A 20,934-nucleotide genomic window follows, 5' to 3' on the forward strand; every position below is an offset into this window, starting at 1 on the left:
TCCTCTCATCTTCACGTCTTCACGTCGCTGCTGGCTCCTCCTTCTTCTTGAATGCAGTCCGCGGTGTGCTCGCACCTCTTGCCACTGCGTTCTACTACTTCTACTACTTTCTACGTTCTTTCCTTCTCCTTCAGTCAGTGTCGGCACCCTTCCCGCTCGTCTTCTACTACTTCTACTTCCTCTCCTTCAGTCAGGTGTCGCACCTCTCCGCTGTCCTTCTACTACTTTCTACTACTTCTCCTCCCGTCGTTGTGCTAGAAGTTTGGTCTCCTCCGCTTTGACTACTTCCTCTCCTCACTCCTACTCCTTCTCCTCCTTCTCCTTCAGTAAGTGCATGCTGAACAACGGCAACATGACAACGTTTCCATTGGTCCCTCTTCTTTAGAGAAGACCAGGAAATGATGGATACACGGATCGTGTTCAAATCAATAGGCACGCAATGACTCTAAATAATAATGATCACGCCACCAAACACACATTCAGACTAAAGGAACCAGCCTGTTTGGGAAATGAGAGAAGTAGAAAGTACAGGTATTTGGGTTCAACATGTAAGAAGTAGAAAGTACAGGTATTTGTGTTCAACATGTAAGAAGTAGAAAGTACAGGTATTTGAGTTCAACATGTGAGAAGTAGAAAGTACAGGTATTTGGGTTCAACATGTAAGAAGTAGAAAGTACAGGTATTTGAGTTCAACATGTGAGAAGTAGAAAGTACAGGTATTTGGGTTCAACATGTAAGAAGTAGAAAGTACAGGTATTTGAGTTCAACATGTAAGAAGTAGAAAGTACAGGTATTTGAGTTCAACATGTAAGAAGTAGAAAGTACAGGTATTTGGGTTCAACATGTAAGAAGTAGAAAGTACAGGTATTTGAGTTCAACATGTAAGAAGTAGAAAGTACAGGTATTTGAGTTCAACATGTAAGAAGTAGAAAGTACAGGTATTTGAGTTCAACATGTAAGAAGTAGAAAGTACAGGTATTTGAGTTCAACATGTAAGAAGTAGAAAGTACAGGTATTTGGGTTCAACATGTAAGAAGTCAAAGTAAAAAGTAAGTAGAGGAGTAAAGTACTGATACCAGAAAAATGTACTTAAGTACAGTAACGCAGTATTTGTACTCCTCTACTTCCCACCACAGCGGTCACATGATGCAGAGAGAGAGGCGGGGCTATGGGTTAATAAAGGTGAAGACACACATGAGGATGAGCTGGAAGAAGTACTCAGATCTTGTAATTAAAAGTTAAATTAGAAATACCAAAGTGTAGGAATACTCTGTTAGTAAAAGTCCTGTATTCAAAAGTACAAAAGTATTGGCATCTACAGTAAATATACGTAAAGTACCAAAAGTACTCATTATGCATATTGGTCAATTTCACAGTCTGTGTTTATCAAGCTGGTAAAGGTGGAAGAAGTACTCAGAACTTGTACTTCAAAGTTAAATAAGAAATACCAAAGTGTAGGAATACTCTGTTACAAGTACAAGCCAGATGTTACTGAAGTAAAAATAAAAAGTATTGGCATCTAAATGGACTTAAAGTACCAAAAGTAAAAGTACTCATTATGCAGATTTCAAAGTCTGTGTTTATCAAGCTGGTAAAGGTGGAACTGATTCACTTAATTGACTGTATCTAATACAAACAAAAGTATTGTGTGCTGACACCTCGGCCAAGATAACCCCATGACAGTTGTTTTGTAAGTTCCCAAAGCACCTGAAGACATTACACAACTTCTTCACAGGCTGACGCTCTCCTCAGTCGTTCCCTTTCAACAGAAAAACACCAACGAGCCAGAGAGCCTCCAGTGACCGGAGTTAACAGACTGACTGATCAAAACCGATTTTAGTCTTTTAGAAGGTGGGAAACACAAATACAAAGAAATAAAACACTGAGGCTCTAATTCATTATTCATCATTTCATTAATAAACCTGTCTGAGTAAAATAAGCCCATAAAATCAACACAGAATGAGTGATGTGTCAACAACAACAAACCAATGTCCCATTTAAAAGTTTGTTTGTTGGTTTTTGTACAGTGGAGTGTGACAGAACCAGTATATACGTCTTACATGTAAAAGTATATTGGACTTTTATGTACTTATATACGGTGGCCGACCGGGGAGAACACGCTTCAACGGCCCAAAACACTGCTGCACTTTCAGAAACGACGTAAATATAGAAACACAAATGTGCTAAAAACATGTAAATGAAGTAACATCTTCACCAACGCTCAAAACTCAAAGGAAGCCAGGGGAAGCTAAAAAGTGACGCTCACAGCTGGGACCCGAGCGCTTGGTGACATTCGGAGATTATGAAGTTTGCCACCTGGATCTGTTGTTGGAAACGTAGCAAGAGATTACGTTTGTTGGCTTATTTTAACAATGTGATTCCTTCTAATGTTATTGGAGAACTGTTGTAAGCTAGCTAGCTAACAAAGCTAAACTATATATACAGTCAAAACAATTACAATTATAAAAACAGACTAACTCTGCCAACAGTAGCCAACTTTAATAATAATTAATAATCATCAAGCGCTCCGGTCCCAACTGTGTGCGACACTTTTTAAAGTCCCCTTGTTTCCGTAATTTTGTAAGCTCTATGCAACGTAAGGAGACGGTGGCTCAGTAGATAGTGCACTGAACTTTGAATCAGGGGGTAGCAAGTTTGAGTCCCACTGCAGTCAGCATGGCGTTGTGTCCCTGAGACACTTCACCCCAAAGTGCTCCTGTGGGGATTGTCCACAGTACTGAATGTATGTAGGTCACTTTAGATAAAAATGTCTAACAGGTGACATGTAATGTTTTGTATCGGCAGCATTTCGTTCATGCAGAGCTTTTAGTCAATGCTGCACATGTTTCGTGAAGTTGTTAGACGTTTTGTAAGTTAGTTTCTTCATTTGCATGAGTTTTGGCACATTTGTGTTTTATATGTGCATCGTGTTTTGGGCTGTTGAAGCTCGTTTGCTGTCGTCGGCCACCATATTTATTAGCAGGAAAACATCTTATAAAAATATAAAAATATCTCGTGCTTCACATTCAAATTCAAATTCAAAGGTTTTGTTTGTCATATGCACAAAGCTACCGTTTAGAAATGGCACTGAAATTCTTCTGACCTGAGCTCCTCCAACAAAGCAACATATATAATAAAATACAAATGAAAAAGTATTGCAAAAAGTCTATTTACATTTCAATGGAATATGATATGTTCAAGAACAGAATATTAAATTAAATGTAAATTAAGACACAATTAAATACGGTTTATTGCGGTGATAACTATTTATATAAATTAGTATACTGCAAGAGCTTCATATTCATATTGCTTCATACTGGACTTGAACTTTAGTTGCCACGGTAACAAGGTAACTGCAAAGCACAGAAAAGGTCCTTCCAGAAAAAAAGAAGAATAAAAAACAGATGCACACAAAGGACTCAAAATGCTGTTTTTCCCGGCTGGAGATGCAATTATGGTCTAGATGTGGCTGGAAGTAAACAGTGCTTAAGAGCGGCTCATTTAACAGACTGCGGGAGGACAAGTGATACAAAAAAATCAGCCACGTTTCAATGTCACCACATAACAAAGAAGAAGAACAATGGAGCCATCTTGATGACATTCACTCATCCTGCCTGGCATGTGTTTCCATACAGAAACTGCATTTATCCCCGGTTTTTATTCTCAAATTTAAATATTCACTCAATTAGCTGCCACAATATTCTTCCAAACTCCACTTAGGGGTAACATATGTATTAAATGAGCAGGCAATGAAAGATGACATATGGGTAGCATTACTGGGATTGTGTCTCGGAGCTGTTATGAAGCTTTTTCTCCGTGTGATGGATGTGAGCTGGCGTCAAGAGCAGAGCAACCGACGAGCTCATTTAGCTCTGTTAGCTAAATGAGCCAGCCCCCATTAGCCTGTTGTTGGTGGGATTGATGATGCTCCGGGTGAACATGATCTGTTGTTCTGGAGAGGGGACTTTGGAGTCATTTGGGTGGAATTATAAAAGAAATCCTCGTATTCTTTTTTTCATATTGCAAAGCAGTGATGTTTATAATTTTAAGGTTCGTTCATTTCAATTAAAAAACACGCTCCTCTGCTGGCTTTGAAGTCTATGAAAGAAGGATACTAGCTTTCATAGTCTGTATATTCCCAGCAAATAAAACCACAACTACATTATATGGCCAAACGTATGTGGACACCTGAACATCACACCTGTATATAATGTTATTTATGCTTCCAAAGAAATCAAAGCTTAATCCTTGTTTTTAAAATACTCAATTTGGAGTTGCATTTATGGCAAACGTGTCGAGTTGGCTTTCCAGTTTTTTACTATTTTGAAGTCAAGCCTGTGAAGTCTTTCCACACCAAACTGTTCAACAACAATAATAATAATGGAAAGTTCATTTGGGTCGTTGTTTTTATTTTGAAGGCAGCATCAGAGTGCATTGGTAGGATTGGGCACAGGAAAGGCAGATGTGTTTTAATTTGACAAGCCGCAGGGCATGAACAAAGTAAAGCAGCTGTTCTTAGTATTGTATTTATACTCTTGCCTGGACATTGGATTTAATCCGGCGTTAGATTCCCAACTTGGTATCTCAGCCTCTGCAGTATTACTTTATGGACCTGGCTTTCACAATATGGGCATTGTATTGTGGAAAAATGTGCACTGCAGTCTCAATGTTGTGGCATTAAGATGAACCTTAATGGCCAGCTGCGTTCACACATAAATCTGTAGATTAAACGCACATCTGATATTTGGCTAAGGGTTGTGCATTAATTGCAATTCAAGGGATCTCATCCAATTAATAACATGCTTGCATCTTCTCCCGCGCAATTATTGCTGCATCGTCAAGCAAACATTAAACAATGCCTTCTCTCCTGAGCTGCCGAGAGCACACAGTAAACAGGATTTATTGGGTTTTCAGTGCTACATATATTTAAGGGGAAATGTGTCACACTAGTACGCAGCAAGGAGCCTTCAGCCAGGTACATGTGTGCAGGGTGACCACAGGCATGAGATGTAATGTGCAGACACAAGGCCTTATCTGTGCCTTCACATGAGTTTTATATGAGTCACAGCGCCAGGGGAGAGATGAGGAGTGTGTGTGTGTGTGTGTGTGTGTGTGTGTGTGTGTGTGTGTGTGTGTGTGTGTGTGTGTGTGTGTGTGTGTGTGTGTGTGTGTGTGTGTGTGTGTGTGTGTGTGTGTGTGTGTGTGTGTGTGTGCGTGTGTGTGTGTGTGTGTGTGTTGGAGGTTTCTGCTTATGATGGCCGGCAAGTCCTCCCTTCCCCCTGAGACACGCTTCTCCATCCTCTCCNGGAATTCATTTTCCAGCATGATCTGGCACCTGCCCACAGTGCCAAAACCACCAGTAACTGGTGTACTGACCATGGCATTACTGTCCTCGATTGGCCTGCAAATTCCCCTGACCTGAACCCCATAGAGAATATGTGGGGTATTGTGAAGAAGAAGCTGAAAGACACCAGACCCAACAATGCTAATGAGCTAAAGGCCGCTATTGAAGCATCCTGGGCATCCATAACACCTCAGCAATGCCACAGGCTGATTGCCTCCATGCCACGCCGCATTGATGCAGTAATCCGTGCAAAAGGATTCCCAACCAAGTACTGAGTGCATTAATGGACATTTTCAAATGTTTGATTGTGTTTTGCTGTTATAAATCTTTTTTTTTTACTTGGTCTGAGGAACTATTCTAATTTTTTGAGATAGGATTTTTGAGTTTTCTTAAGCTGTATGCCATAATCAGCAATATTAAAATAATAAAAGGCTTGCAATATTTCAGTTGATTTGTAATGAATCCAGAATGTATGACATTTTTGTTTTTTTAATTGCATTACAGAAAATAAAGAACTTTATCACAATATTCTAATTTTCTGAGACAGTCCTGTATCTCCACCCAGGCCCTAGCTTTGTGGTGGTAGTGTCTGGGGAAATGTCAACAGTAAGAACAGTAGTCACCTCTGCAGGTCAACCTGCTCACATGAGACTGAGGTTGTGTGGAATGCAGTCCCTCCACTCCCCCTGTTCACAGCCCCCTTTTGTTTCCTCCAAACGCTAGGCGGACATGCAACATCTTTTCTTAGAAATACAAAATATTGGGATTTAAAAAAATTTTTTACATTTAAGTGTCATATATTTGGGGGGAAAGGGGGGAAATGCAAGGTTATACACTCAGACCTCAGCTACAGAGCAGAATGAGTTGCATGACATAATGGCGTCCCACATTCCATTTCCACATTGGTTCTCCCAGGCTGAAGAGCTACTTCAGGGTTGTGCTGCCATCTATTGACTGTTTGATGTCTTACTATTACAGTTGTTGACATACAGACCTGGAAAATATACTGTATAATACATGACATTTTAAATGTAGTTTTGTCCTCAATCCCTAAAACACTTTTTCTGTTGGTTATTTCCCAGCCCTGAGTCAGTTGAAGCGAGCCCTGCTGTGAATGAAAAAAACTACAACCACAGCTGTGGGAGTGCACAGAGTCATGGGTATCGGGGTCTACCATATGCTGTGAGTTCATACCGCTCTTCTCTATTGTTCAATTCTGATTATGGCATGCCTTACTATGGGATGTACTATTCCTTATCTGTCAGATATAAGTTAGTTTCAAGTATAAGCGTTTTTTAAGCTAAAATAATAACTCAGTTAAATCTATCCAGTCTTGTCTTTTTTTCGAATATTTGCAAGTTCTGTGTAATTCAGTCAAGATTCAGATAAGAATCTGCGTTGCTTGCAGTTTGGTCACTGACATGAGTATCTTTCCCGTTCTATAACCACAGACTACTTTTGTTATTAACAGCTGTACTGTTTCACATACCTGTTTTTTGCCCTCATTTTCATTCGTCTCCATTTTCCGTTTCCCTTTTTGCCTGAACACCCATTGTTTGAAGATGCAACAGTCTTCCGTTGTGTGTTGTCAGGATCACAACTATGGCGCGCCCCCTCCCCCTACCCCACCCGCCTCCCCGCTCTCCCAAACCATCATTCCCCGCATGGATCTCAACGGCGTGGTACGCGGCTCCCGCTACCACGACGCCATCGAGGACAACTCAGCGGACAGCGACAGCTCGTCAGAGGAGGAGGGGGCTGTGGCCAGCTGGTGTCACTGCAGCCTGACGCCCGACGGCCTGCTCATCAAGTGTGACAACTGCAGGTGAGGGGGGGGAAGGAAGTGCCCACACCGGATCATGGAGCGTAGTTTCCAGCTCTATAAAGTGCAAGATAGGACCTACTAGGGCAGCAAAACTTCTTCCTTTTGAAAGAAGCAGTAACAATACGAAATCCTGGTCACTATTATTTTATTGTCAAATGTCACACATTTTATTATATCCCTCATAAGAGCCCACTCTGTTCAGATTGTAGCAGTGTCAGAAGATAGATAATCTTTATTATTTTTATACAAAACATGCTTTTGTTTGTGTCCAACTAAACAATTACAATAAACAATTATTAGAAAGTGAGAACACTATTAAATCCCTTAACTGTGATTGCTCAAAATTCAGCATGTATTCATGTAGTCATCCTCTTTCCATTTGTCCTTTCAACTGCAAGTATATATTCCAATGCTCAATGGGTGTCATTCTGTTCAAGTAGAGTGTGTAACGGCACCTTAGTGGAAGGTTTGAGTCTGGGTTTGGAGGGGACCTTGAGGTTCAGGTCATTCATTCAGCACTGAACTGATAGTCAAACAAAACATATTTATAAAATGTAAGTTTGTAGACTTAAGTAAATACAACTTTATTTTGATAATATGTTGCAATGATGGTAATATAAGGATTGCCTACCAATACTTTTAAGGCTAGTTTACAAATATTCTTAGCATGATATACAACAATTAAGTTGCAAAAAAAATATCCTACTGTTCCTTATAAGTTCCTAATAACCTTGAGTCTGTTCAGCAATTTAATGCTTTGCATTATAGCATTGATTTGACTTTTGCACTCTTATGGCCCATGTATACTATGTGCTGATGTGTTTTATTGCTATTTTAGTGGCAGGGGACTCGACAGGAGGAAAGGAGCAGACGGCCAACACAGAAAAACTGAGAATGTCTCAGGTACATTGTTTTGTCCTTTTTGGTTAATGAATGTCCCCATGACAGTTTAAGTGCTATCTGATAACTGTGTTTTGTTCTATCTGTGGTTGTTTTTGATAGCTGGTGAGAGCAGTGCTACTGAGAGTGGGGACGAAGAGGTGTCGCCCTCCACCGTCTCTTACACCGCCACCCAGCATACGCCCACCAGCATCAAACTCACTGTCAACCGGGTCAAAAGGAGCAAATCCAAAAAAAGGAAGAAGAGCACAGAGAAGGCGCATGGAACGCCAAAGGGCAAAAAAGTCAAGGTATGACACTGTGCGAAGCAGAGTGGATGAAGAGGAAAGATATATATCGAAATGATACACACTTAGTTCAAACCCCACTTTGGAGCTGTTGTTTTTGGTTACAAGCTTGTCACATTGACATTGAATACTTATGGGTTCATTACCCTTCTTTCAGGCTTTCAGAGAGGGCTCCAGGAAGTCCATGAGGATGAAGGTAAGATTGGCGTTAACCAATATGTCGATGCAATCATGACTCGCAGGGTGTCATTTTTTAAAATGATGCGCAAACTTTGTGCTCGAGCCTTCCGGTCTACTCTGTCAGCTACATTCTGCTCAGGGATGGCGGTCTAACTTCAGCAGCTACGTTAACTAGGGGTGTGTTCGTTTATAGTCACCGTGTCCCGGTGGAACTCCAGCCCATACTGGACCGTTGGTGAACTCGGAGCACTGTTAGAACGGGCTGTTCGGTTATTCAGAGCACAGCTCTATAAACAGAGGTGGAAGAAATACTCACATCTTGTACTTGAGTAAAAGTAGTAGTACCAGAGAGTAGGAATACTCTGTTACAGGTAAAAGTCCTGCATTCAAAATGTTACTCAAGTAAACGGACAAAATGATTAGCATCAAAATATACCGAAAGTACAGTGGCGGCTGGTGGAATCTTTTCTAGGGAGGGCTGTGCCACATGCAAACATCCCAGTATGACTTAATGCAAACAAAGTTTTCAGTGTTCATTTACCAGTCTTACATTGTAATGCCTCATAAACAATTCAAGCAATAAAATATAATGAGAAACCTCTGACACATCCTTCCCCATCTTGTGTTCTTCGTAGAACTCCACGACGGAGGCCAGTGTGCTGGATGAGAACACAGCAGAGGGCTGGGAGAGCAGGATCCGCCAGTGGACGGACCAGTACGAGGAGGCTCTGATCAACCAGTACAGCGCTGACGTGCAGACGCTGCTGGAGCTGCACCGCGCCGCCAGCAACACCGTGTCTAAGGCGGAGAGCGGCAGCGCCACCCCCCCCTGCACCACACAGCTCCATGCCTCAGGCGATGCGATGGACACCATCAACCGCACAGAGCTGGCCTGCAACAACACCGTGCTGGGCTCACAGATGCAGGTCTGCCCCCACCCAATAATATATTGATTCAAACTTAATGTCCCAAAGCATGCATGGGAAACAGCCTTGTCCTTGCAAAATACGCGACATCACTGGCCAGTATTAACGAAGAGCCATGAAGTGGTGCAATGATGACGACATCATTTTGTAGCCTGACCCAAAAGTTAGCTTTGCAAAGGCTCTTTTGACTTAAAGCAATTTCGTTTTCCAATGGACTTATCTGTGGCATGTTTAAGATACTTAAGGTCTCCACGTAATTGTAACAAAGGAGGCTAAAACTAAGAAGTTTCAGACATTCACCAGTGGGGTATTTACTGACATATTTTATTTTGTATAACAAAAAATGAAAAGCTCAAACACGTGGGTTAACAACAGACCTTTTTGCAAGGGTTTCAACCAAAAATATGTTGACTTCAAGAAGAGGGAAACAGAACTTAAAAATGCAGACTAACACATTATATAAACAATTACTCAGTGATCTTAGACTGAAAATCATAAGGGAAGAGTGAGTTCTTCCTAGCACTAAACATGAATCATTTTAGGTTGTCTGATTACATCTTGATTACTAAGTTTGCAGGCATGCTCTGCCTGCATGGATATAACCAGACATTTGTGTATTGATGCCATATACAATAACATAAACGTCCAGTCGCAAATAACTGTTTTGTGGTTTCCGTTTGTAGCTCCAGTTGGGGCGGGTAACTCGGGTACAGAAACACAGGAAGATCCTCCGCGCAGCCAAGCACCTGGAGCCAGACACACTCATCATTGAATATCGGGGGAAGGTCATGCTCAAACAGCAGTTTGAAGTCAACGGGCAATTCTTCAGAAAGTAAGAGATCATTGGATTGCTGTAGCTGGTCTGCAACCCTTTATACATTCAGTGTTTGGGTCCAAACACAAAGGCTGTGTTGTTTCACCGCTGATGATGCCATTGTCATCATGTTTTTTCCAGACCCTACCCGTTTGTGCTCTTCTACTCAAAGTTTGATGGTGCGGAGATGTGTGTTGATGCAAGGACCTTTGGGAATGACGCCCGCTTCATCAGAAGGTCCTGCACACCCAACGCTGAGGTCAGCCAACAAGTTCTTTAGAATCTCAACTCCTGCCACTGCTGTTTCCTTTCTCTGTGGCTTTCTGTTTCATTAGGTTGATATCGTTGACTCTTTTTAACTGATGCATCGATTCCCTTCTCCAGGTCCGGCATATGATTGCTGACGGCATGATCCATCTGTGTATCTACGCTGTCAGTCACATCACAAAGGACGCTGAGGTCACCATTGGATTTGATTACGACTTTAACAGCTGGTCAGTACTGCTCCTCCATTCCTATCTCTCTACAGGCCTTTTAACCATCCACTAAAAATCATGCATCGGCGAGAACAAACGCAGGTTCATTCTCACCATCTGAACATTGACATTAAGTATAAGTGGGCTAAGTCCTGTGGAGAAACATCATAATCTTCAGAAACAACACATGCTCAATCAGCTGCAAAGCGGGTACTAGTGTAACTGGCTGCTTCAGAACATTGTTTTGTTCTCTAATGCAACCTTCTCTCTCTCTCCTAACAAACCACAGTAATTACAAAGTGGACTGTGCCTGCCATAAGGGCAACCAGAACTGCCCGGTGCAGAAGCACAACCTGAGCCCAAGGGAGAACTTGCTCAGCAGCCCCTCCCTGCCTCCCCCCACCCCTCTGGTTGGAGCTGAGACCCGACGGAGAAAAGCCCGGAGGAGAGAGATAGAGAGCTGCGTCTCTGGTGACAGCAACCAGAACCTGGACCAGCACCAGGAGGCCAAAGACCTGCAGGGGACCAGCGACACAGAGGTGTGTACAAAGATAGAGTAATGTCGCCTCAAAGAGACAACGTTTCTAAAAAGCAGGAAACATTTCTAATATTCCAAGCTGGGTCAAATGTGTTGCTCATGTGCTGCCTGTCTGATATTAGGAGAGACTGCAGGATGAGCTGAAGGTGGAGGAGGGAGAGGTGGATGAAAATGGGGCTGCCATCTCCAATAAAAGAGTAAGACATTTTAACTATTTTCTAATACTGCCGTTTTACTAATTTAGCTGACTTTTTCTAGATATGTATTTATCTGTGGCAATACATTCCAGTTCCAGCAATACATCAGTTGTATTAAAGATAAGTGTAAGGTGGTTTTCTGACACCGTCTGTGTCTGTCCATGTAGACGTGTCACAGTGTGGAGAGGAGGCGTAAGAGAGTGGGAGGAGCAGAGGTGAAGGAGGAGGGTGGGGAAAGTGAGGACGGGGCAGGAAACCCTGCTGGGAACACTCCTCTCCCTCCCAACACTGGAGTGGGGGTCAGCACACGACGCACCTCCTATGTCATGGTCAGTGACCATCTGTGTGACAGTGTTTTTTTTTTTTTTTTATGTGTTGATTTAATTTTTCTATTCAATTTGATCATTCTCTATCAGGAAGTGCCATCTATAGAAGAAAAGACCTCATCACCCACCCTGCCAGCTCCCCCCGCCCCCCCTAAACCTGCACGACCCAACAAGCCTCGGCCCAAAAGTCGGATCTCTCGCTACCGGTCCAGTTCCTCCCAGCGTGCCCGGCGGCAGCGCCAGGCTAACGCCCAGCTAGCAGCAGCAGCTGCTGCAGCGGCCGCAGCCATGGCAGCGACGCCGGCCTCCGCTGACCAGGGAGCCTCTCTGGACGACGAGGCCTCTCAGGGCCCGTACGGGGCTGAGCACGTCCACGGAGAGAGCGGGCTGCATCTACTCGATGGAGACAGTCTGAACTGCATCAATAGAGGCAATCTGCGCTACCCCAAGACCAAGAAGGTGAGAGGACTTTTAGGGTCTTTTCTGTGGTCAATTCAGGATTTCTTCTATCATATGTCACATTTTGTGTATTCCTAGTAAATGCAGAAATTCAAGATATTTTATTGTCTTATAAACAGAATAAGAGGCAATTGCACTGTACAATGAAATAGTTAGATTCAGCTCTCATCAACATCTAGAAATAAGAAATTATACATACATACAAACGTATAAGATCAAAACTAGCATATAAGAACATTTACAAATAAAACCTGACATGCTTTATATATATTATCCTGTCCAAGAATATGAGCACACGATTTGCTGCATGATGAATCTAAAAGTAAGTCAGTTTTATATAATAGCAGGGTATGGTGTATAAATAAATAAATAGATATAACAGTATGAATGTGAATGTAACAGTAGCTAATTATTAAGATTTGTGTCCTCCCTCAGTACCTGGTGACTGAGTGGTTGAATGATAAGGTCCCCGGAGCAGAGAAGGTCCACCAAGACGTGCCTGTCGAGCGCCCGCTGCGGATCACCACTGACCCCACGGTGCTGGCCACCACCCTCAACATGCTGCCCGGCCTCTCCCACTCATCGCTCATCTGCACCGCCCCAAGACACTACGTCCGCTTCGGCTCCCCCTTCAACCCCGAGAGGCGCCGACCCCGCCCTCTCCAGATGGACGGCACTTATGGCTGCTACAAGAAGGTAAGAGATGCAGCCAAGCGTTATAGGAAAAGTATAAACACATATAATCAATGCTGTCTTCTCTAGCTTCTCTCACTTGCTAGTTCTACAAGCTTGTCTTACGGTTGTAAAACTATAAAAAAATATATCTGAAAAGCATTTTAAAATATTTAAACATGAATCCAATGTTTTAATATTTAAATCTTTACGCACATTATTTTGTTACTTTTGGGTTCTTTTCAGTTAAAGAATCAGTATTTCTGGTTTGCCAGCATGCATTAGATTGGTCATAAAGCGTATATGACCTCTGAAATATGAATACATGTGACTTTAAATCACCTTGTAATATGTTAAAATGCTGTCATTTATTTATAAAAACTCAAGGCTTTCTGAGGCAATGGGTTGATAAATGTGCTGAATATATTTGAATGTCTTTTGAACAGATGTTTCAGTCTTAGTTTTGAAACCTGACTTTGCTGTTGTGTTGCTGCAGAGGTGGATAAAGCAGGTGGAGGATGAGAGCTGCTCAGCCAGTGTGGAGGACGGTACTGAGTCCACTTCCTCCCAGCAAAGCACCAGTAGCAGATCCACCCCTAACCCCCTGTCCGGCGGTATGTACACAACCCTATCTGATGACTCCTTTACTTGTGTCAATATCTATAGATCTTAACTTAACTTTCTAAAATACAACATATTAAAGTGTAGATAAAGTATTGTATATTTTATATTTCATCATATTTTTATACCTGACCTTGTGACTAGTAGTTTATTATTTCCTGTTTTTATAAGTCTTTGTAATATTTTCAAATATCCTGTTTTAAAATCACAGATGTCAACGCACCGTTTAAGAAGCGCCGCTCCAAGTTCATGGCAGAGAGGACACCCGCCCCCTCGGACCACCTGCTCCGCCCGCTGTCCCCCATCTCTCCCCCGCTCCCAGAGGACTCCCTCCACTCGCAGCTCCTCACCCCCTGTGGCTCCCTGCTCCCTAACGGCCTGGCCTTCTCCCCCATGCCCTCCCTGCCCGCCAGCCGCTGCAACACACCCCTGCAGTTTGAAGTAAGAGAACAGCCACGCCAACACTTTCAGTCACGGCTCATTGAAATGTCCTAGTCAGTCCAGTTTAGTCCCTGTGTTAAAGTCAGCCATCCCAGGGTTTGGCCTGAGCCCCATGACCTCTACAGATGGACCTTTTGGTTGTGGTAATATGGCAGGTCTTTTCTACCTAACAAGCTGATAGCAATGTATAGTAAATAATATGAGAGTCTCTATTTAAAAAGTGAACATGTGTGTCTAAAAGTAGGGTCAGTGATTCAACATCCCATAGACTACAGTCAATGTTTTTAACTATTCCAAATTATATTCGGAGAACATTGTTAATCATTGAAGAAAAACCACTGTGTTAAGACAATTCATGTTTGTTGTTATTAAATCTTCATTTTGGATGAAATACAAGGATGCTGTGAGCTGCTCAAATTCGACACCAATGAAATCAATGTTCTGTGACTGAGCAAACGGTCCAAATCAGAATTTCTCTCATTGTCCTGCAACAGGAATATTCCCAGTATTAAAACGGCAGGAGTATAGTGCAGATCAAATAAAAAGAATAGACTCAAGGAGGCACATGTTATTAATAAGACGATAAGGAAACACAGATAAGAGAGAGGCACTGTTTACAGATAGTAAATAAATAGGAAGAAAAAGAAAGCGTAAATTGCTATAGGATATATTGCACATGAGTGTATATTGCACCACGTTTTATATTTACAGGCAGTGTTAGACTATTTAATATTTAGCAGACATCTTGTGCGTTTAACATTTGTAATAACTTCTGATTTTCTCTCTAGAACATATCTTCCCCTGAGGCCTCTCCTGTTTACCGGCCCGAGTCCATCTCTCCTGAGGTACGCTCCCATCTCTCTGCAGCTAACTCCTAGCTGCCGAGGCTAACGGCTAAATGCTACTTCTAGCTGCTTGTTTCTCAGCTGTGTCTAATCACTGTGTGTGTCCTCTCTCTCTCTCTCTCTCTCTCCCTCCTACACCTCTCTGCTCTCCACCTGCAGCCGTGTCTCCAGACAGACTTTGACCTCGCTCGGCCTCAGTTCCCGGACCTGTCCCTCCCCTCCAGCCTGGAGAGCCCTGTGGCTGTGACCTCCGATGACTTTTCCCTTCCTGGAGGCCCTTCAGATTCGCAGGGCCAATCATCTGTAGGGGCCTGTTCCCTGAATCCTGCGTCCTGTCCCTCAGACCTTACCTCACAACAAAACAGGGAGCAGGCCTTCAGGACAGAGTTCAACCTCATATACACCTGCTCGCCCCTCAACGCAAACCTGGGGAACCCCGTGGCCCCCGAGCGCCACCTCTCCCAGTCAGAGGGAGGCTTTTCCCCGGCAGAGTCCTTCCACAGCTCTATCAGCGGCCAGGGGCTGCTGGGAGACGCAGGCCCCGGCTCCATGTCCCCCTACGGCGAGTCTCACTACGGGGGGGGCTACCCGGACAGTGGAACGCCTCCTCACACCAGCAACCCACCACAAAAGAAGAAGGCAAGTTCTCAACACGTTAATAAGAATGTGACACATGTTTTTCAGTCAGGTAGCTTCTCAGCGTTTCATCTGTTCTTCTGCAGCACGAATGACTTTGAGTGTGCAAACTGAAGAGCCAATCATGATGTGCTTCCTGCTCTGTGTTTGCTCGTTGACTCTGTCTTATATATATATATCGATTGGTCCTTATGTCAGGTGGTCAAATCCAAAAAGCAACAGGCAATACAAATATTTAACCATTTTATGTTTATATCTGAAATGATTTCAACTCTGTAGCTTCGACCCTACCCCCCCTCCCTCCCCCTCCTCTCCCTCAGTTCCCTTCCTCCCCCACGCTGCTCCTTGACACTTTTTGCCAAGTCTCTCTTCCACTTTTCTTCCAAGGCAGAGGGCCAACCAGCATACCATTAGTCTGCTGACAGGGAAGCCAGATTACCAGGCTATAGCTGTAAGAAGTGAATACAAGCCAGTACAAAATATGGTGAATATTCTCCCTACCACTACATCTTTAGAAGTGTGCATGTAAATATTGTTTCTTTGCATCTGCATACAGCACCCACCCCATGCCCCTCCCTCCCTCTCTCAAATCTACATCGAATTATGAAACTATTTTTAGCAGCAGTCATTATGCCATTTCAGTCAAGTCCATTGAAGTGTTAAGGTTCATCCATCGCCTTGAACACGAGAGGCTGAAGGTTCATGAGTTGTCGTCATGGTGTTGAGATATCTGCTCCATCTCATCCATGGCTCTATCCAAACCGATCAATGCTCCATCCACGTCTGACACAAACAACTACTCTTACACTTTGGTTCACAGCAAAAACACATGCAATGGATGTTTTAGCTGTCACACGATTGAACAGTCTTCACTGTAACATTACACTGAGCTGAAATCTTTATGCAGCTGGACACACACACACACACACACACACACACACACACACACACACACACACACACACACACACACACACACACACACACACACACACACACACACACACACACTGTCCTGTAACTGAGGACACAAACCAATGGTTGACTGCATGTGGCCTAGAACTCATCATCGTCAAAGTCTACAATATTTCAATTCTGAATTAGCCATGCAGTTACAATTGATTTGCATATATGTTCACCAGCTAAAATAATGAATATACATTTTTCAACTTTACTTTTATGTATATAATCAAATGCTCTGCGACATTTAGACCAGTCAAATAAGTTATAATAAGGTCAGATGCATAGTTGCATTTTAGAAAATGTTGCCCACTATGCATTAAAAGAGCTTAAAGTGACTTTAGCCAGAGTTGGGTCATCCAGACAGCAGACAAATACATTTGAAGTCTTCAAATACAAACTATGGTCATTACAATTTGAATACCAATTCCAGGCCTAACTGGTTCTATCAGCTATAATAACCTAGTTCACCCCACAGTAAATGCTGAGATGAAACTATGTGGCCACATGGCAGATCATTGGATCAGACATGTGGAAAATAATCAAAAAATATTTATTATTTGAATTATATTTGGGTAAAGCTAAAAGTAAGTGCACTTCAAATGTTTCTAAAAGCCAGGAAAGCTAGTTACCAGGCACATCTGGTCAACATTAAAACAGACCATATGTCAGTAAACTGTGAAGGAAATGAATAATGGGCAGTATGGATTCTTCCTCACCATTTGCCCTTTTTTTTCCTCTTCAAAATAAGTGTGATTAACTTGTTTCTCAATTACAACTCAAATTGTAACTACCTATTCTATGTTGTATGGTACTGTAACAGGCAAGTCATTGGAGATATTTTTACATCAAAACTATAGGTTTGGTTTGATTGACATGGGCGGACATATGCACACTAAATTCATATCTGCTTAAAAAGCTGCTCAAAAAGCCCTACCAGGATCCCTACAGTAGTGTGTCCACTGAAGACGTCAGTGATAGGTGGTGCTCGGTGGTTTCATACCCTGACCTCGCACTCTGCAGTCTGTGTGTAATATTATACACAGATTCAGAAAGATCCATCCATGTCAATATGTGAGGCGATCATCGCATCCCCCTGCCTCTTCATACCCCCCCCTCTATTCCAACTTTGTCATGATGACATTAAGCTGGGATGACTGCTCTTATTGTTAACAGTGTAGGTGTGTGTATACGTTGTGTGTTTGTGCTCAAACTTTCTGTGGACATTGAAATGAATGTTTGTGTAGTTGTTGCATCATGGCGTGGTGCATTACAGTTGCCTGCTGTTGCGTCAAAGCTGTATGTTACTAACATTCAGAATACACACAGCGACCTGCAGGTGCGTGTGGGACAGAAACAGAGATGCATACAGTGTCATTTCCATGGTGATCCCGCTGTGTTTTCTTTTTCTCATTGAATAGTTGAACAGCAGGTGAGTGCTCTGGTGTGGTGCATGCAAGGGGCCCATCATCAGTTTCATCGGGTGTTTCAGCATCAGTGTGTGTGACTGCAGCTGTGTGTGAAACCTGCACAACACACCCATTCATCAACCCCCCCCTCTGCTGCACCAGGTGTCTCTGCTGGAGTACCGTAAGAGGAAGCAGGGCAGCGGCCGTGACTCGGAGCCCGCCGGCAGCAGCTCGTCTCTGGGTGGGACCCCAACCCGCCCCGGCCTCCACTACAGCCAGGATCCCCCTCATCCCCATCACCAGCACCTGCAGCCCTCCCCACACAGCTCCTTCTCAGCCCACTCCTCTGCCCCGCAGATGGAGGAACTCAGTCCTCCAGACCAGCAGGGCTCGTCACGCCCCCCCCGACACCGGGACAACAACAACCAGTGGTGAGGATTATATATAAATTATATATACAGATATTATAATTTTTTAATTTAGCAGTTATTTATTTGATTTGTTCACCAAGCATCAAATTCAGTTTACAGTTCAGCCTGAAGCTACTCATGACTTAAGTTTCTGAATTTCATACTAAAGGAAACAGTTTCTTACTGTGTGGCCACATGGCTGATACACACATTGGCAGTCAGGGGATTACCTCAGCCCCTCATGGCCCAGGACAGCATGGCAACATAAAAACAGTTTGGATTATACTTTTACCATTCGCTTTGTTTTCTCTGTCAAAATAAGTTTGAATAACTCGGGTGTTTGTCAATGACTAACTCTGGACACCTCTGGACAATGATCTCTGTTTATAGTGTGTGTGATGGGGGTCAGGGTTTGGTCCTGGTCAGAGCTGGCAGCTAATCTTTGGATTTGTGTTTATTTCCAGGATGGTGCCCACTGATGTAGAGCGTCTGAGGGAGGGTCAGGGCGTTCTGGAGCGAGTGCTGCGCAGCATTAAGATGGAGCGCGGCTACAAGAGGAGTGAAGGCTCCTCAGAAAAGGAATCTGGTATGATTAGAAACTCACCTGCAGACAGGCTGCGATCACAAAGCCACAACTATGATGTACCAACAATAAAAAAAAAATTAAAAAAAGATGTTGGGTTGATTCTCCTTTCTGTTTTTCAGATGCAGATCGATATGAGGTGGGGGCAGTGTCTCCCATGACGAGCCCCCACAGAAACAGCCCCTCTGTGTACTCTCAGCAGGTATGAACATTCAATCAGTGGGGCAAGCATCCACACAATAAGATTATAATAGAAGCAGTTAAATGTAAATATGGAATTAATAAGCATTTTCTGACTTATATATTTACATAAACTCATGTGTTTATTAATGTTTTATTATTATTTATTTATTGTACACAGCTTGTGTTTCGTTCAGTTAGAAGACACACCGTTACCTGCTGGTACGGTCTTGAGTTGTCCAATAGCATTCATATATTAAGTAACAATGGGACTATTTCTCATCATTCCCTCGTTTACCAGCATTGCATGCACCAGTGTTCCTCAGAGTGTGTGTGTGTGTGTGTGTGTGTGTGTGTGTGTGTGTGTGTGTGTGTGTGTGTGTGTGTGTGTGTGTTTCCTACTTATCAGTGGATGTGTCATATGAAAAGGTCAACTGGAGAAAAAATTAAACTGTCATGTTCAGTGGAGGCGGGTTCAGCTACACGCCAAGACAATACAAATCGTGCTCAAGCGATGCCTACTGGCATAATGTGTTCATTCTCTTTGTGTATCTCTGTGTGAGTGTGTGTTTGTATTTCCATGTTCTCTACAACTATAATTTATTCAGAGCTGTTTATAGATAAAGCCATAAAAGAGAACTATGGTCAGTCATTAGTGCGAATGCTGTTTACAGCATTCCACTATAGTTCTTCGAAACTTTAATCCCCTTATTATTTCAGCCAATACTTTGGCTATCCATAACTTCAGCCTACTTTCAGCTACAGAAAACATTCAAATATTAAACTATTCAGCCTTATCAGGAATCGATGGGAAACCTTCAACTCTTTAAAAATATTTTACACTTTTTGAAATATTCAGCTTTTTAAACTCTTCGGTTTTTGACTTATCAATGTTTAAAGAGCAACTTGCAGGGTTTTTTACTACATTTATGCTTAACCTTGCCTGAAAATTACAATTACAAATGTTAATGCAGGATTTGATATGTTTTACAAGACATAAGAGCAGGAATTCAGAGGAAAAGGAGCCGTTTTGAGCTCTGCTACTAAAAACTGCTTTTTTTTAACGTCATATGTCAAACGCGTCATATTACGTCACATTGGGGAGCAACTTTCTCGGACTCCTTCTCTGCCCAATCCGCGGTAGTTTGTAGTTGGTTTGAGCGGTTGTGATTTCGTGAGCTGGTATTTTTTCGGTAATTTTACATTGCATTTCACCATTTGTAATCATGGTGAGCTTGTGCAGGTTGCACAAACTCCAGCCGGTCAGGACATCGAGTCCACAGTTTCCCTCACGGGAAAAGGACCGGAGCTAGCTTTTGTTCAAGGGTGCATTGTGCATCCACCTCCCTGCAGCACAATGCACCCTTGAACAAAAGCTAGCTCCGGTCCTTTTCCCGTGAGGGAAACTGTGGACTCGATGTCCTGACCGGCTGNAGCAGGTGTGTAGTCGGGGAGGGTGCACAGCTGATTGCAGCAGGTGAGTGGAGGTTGAGCCGGGAGCCAGGAGTGACAGCCACCACGCACACACAAACAACACAGACAGGAGGAAACAAACAAACACAAAGGAGACGGCTGGAGCAGTACAGCCACCACAGCGTTACCTAATGCAACTCCACACTACGTCTTACGGTGCCATGTACCGGAGGGGAGAGAGAGCAGCGAAGGGGGGAGAGAGAGAGCAGCGAAGGGCGGGAGAGAGATGTAATACGGTTTCTTGATAAAGCTGTGGAGAGTATGTGCTGCAGGGAGGTGGATGCACAACGCGCCCACGAACGAACGCTAGCTCCGGTCCTTTTCCCGTGAGGGAAACTGTGGACTCGATGCCCTGACAGGCTTGAGTTTGTGCAACCTGCACAAACACAAGCTCACCATGATTACAAATGGTGAAATGCAATGTAAAATTAC

At 43.1% G+C, this 20,934-nt stretch overlaps 1 protein-coding gene and 1 long non-coding RNA gene across 5 annotated transcripts; one reads left to right on the forward strand and one right to left on the reverse strand.

Moving 5' to 3' along the window:
- Window positions 1-25: 25 nt before the first annotated feature.
- Window positions 26-6,514, reverse strand: LOC104967014 (uncharacterized). The gene is made up of 3 exons (XR_800716.1): window positions 6,428-6,514; window positions 6,335-6,338; window positions 26-37 (listed from the first exon to the last, which is right to left on the reverse strand). It is a non-coding gene; the product is annotated as an uncharacterized lncRNA (long non-coding RNA).
- setd5 (SET domain containing 5) lies at window positions 6,443-19,397 on the forward strand. 4 transcript variants are annotated; one of them, XM_010796382.1, is made up of 22 exons: window positions 6,443-6,526; window positions 6,907-7,169; window positions 8,008-8,072; window positions 8,172-8,359; window positions 8,514-8,552; window positions 9,172-9,462; window positions 10,146-10,294; window positions 10,418-10,535; window positions 10,661-10,770; window positions 11,042-11,291; window positions 11,413-11,487; window positions 11,655-11,816; window positions 11,904-12,272; window positions 12,708-12,968; window positions 13,441-13,558; window positions 13,777-14,006; window positions 14,795-14,851; window positions 15,011-15,490; window positions 15,879-15,971; window positions 18,019-18,287; window positions 18,731-18,852; window positions 18,972-19,397. In XM_010796382.1, exons 2-22 carry the CDS (start codon window positions 6,907-6,909, stop codon window positions 19,055-19,057), a joined length of 3,795 nt encoding a protein of 1,264 aa, XP_010794684.1. In that variant the 5' UTR covers window positions 6,443-6,526; the 3' UTR covers window positions 19,058-19,397. The 4 variants fall into 4 exon arrangements, 3 of the variants coding, with proteins under 3 accessions (XP_010794684.1, XP_010794685.1, XP_010794686.1); XM_010796383.1 differs by lacking the exon at window positions 15,879-15,971; XM_010796384.1 differs by lacking the exon at window positions 11,655-11,816.
- Window positions 19,398-20,934: the final 1,537 nt, after the last annotated feature.

Source organism: Notothenia coriiceps, unplaced genomic scaffold, assembly GCF_000735185.1.
Source record: "Notothenia coriiceps isolate Sejong01 unplaced genomic scaffold, NC01 NC01_scaffold00037250, whole genome shotgun sequence".
Classification (NCBI taxonomy): Eukaryota; Metazoa; Chordata; class Actinopteri; order Perciformes; family Nototheniidae; genus Notothenia; species Notothenia coriiceps.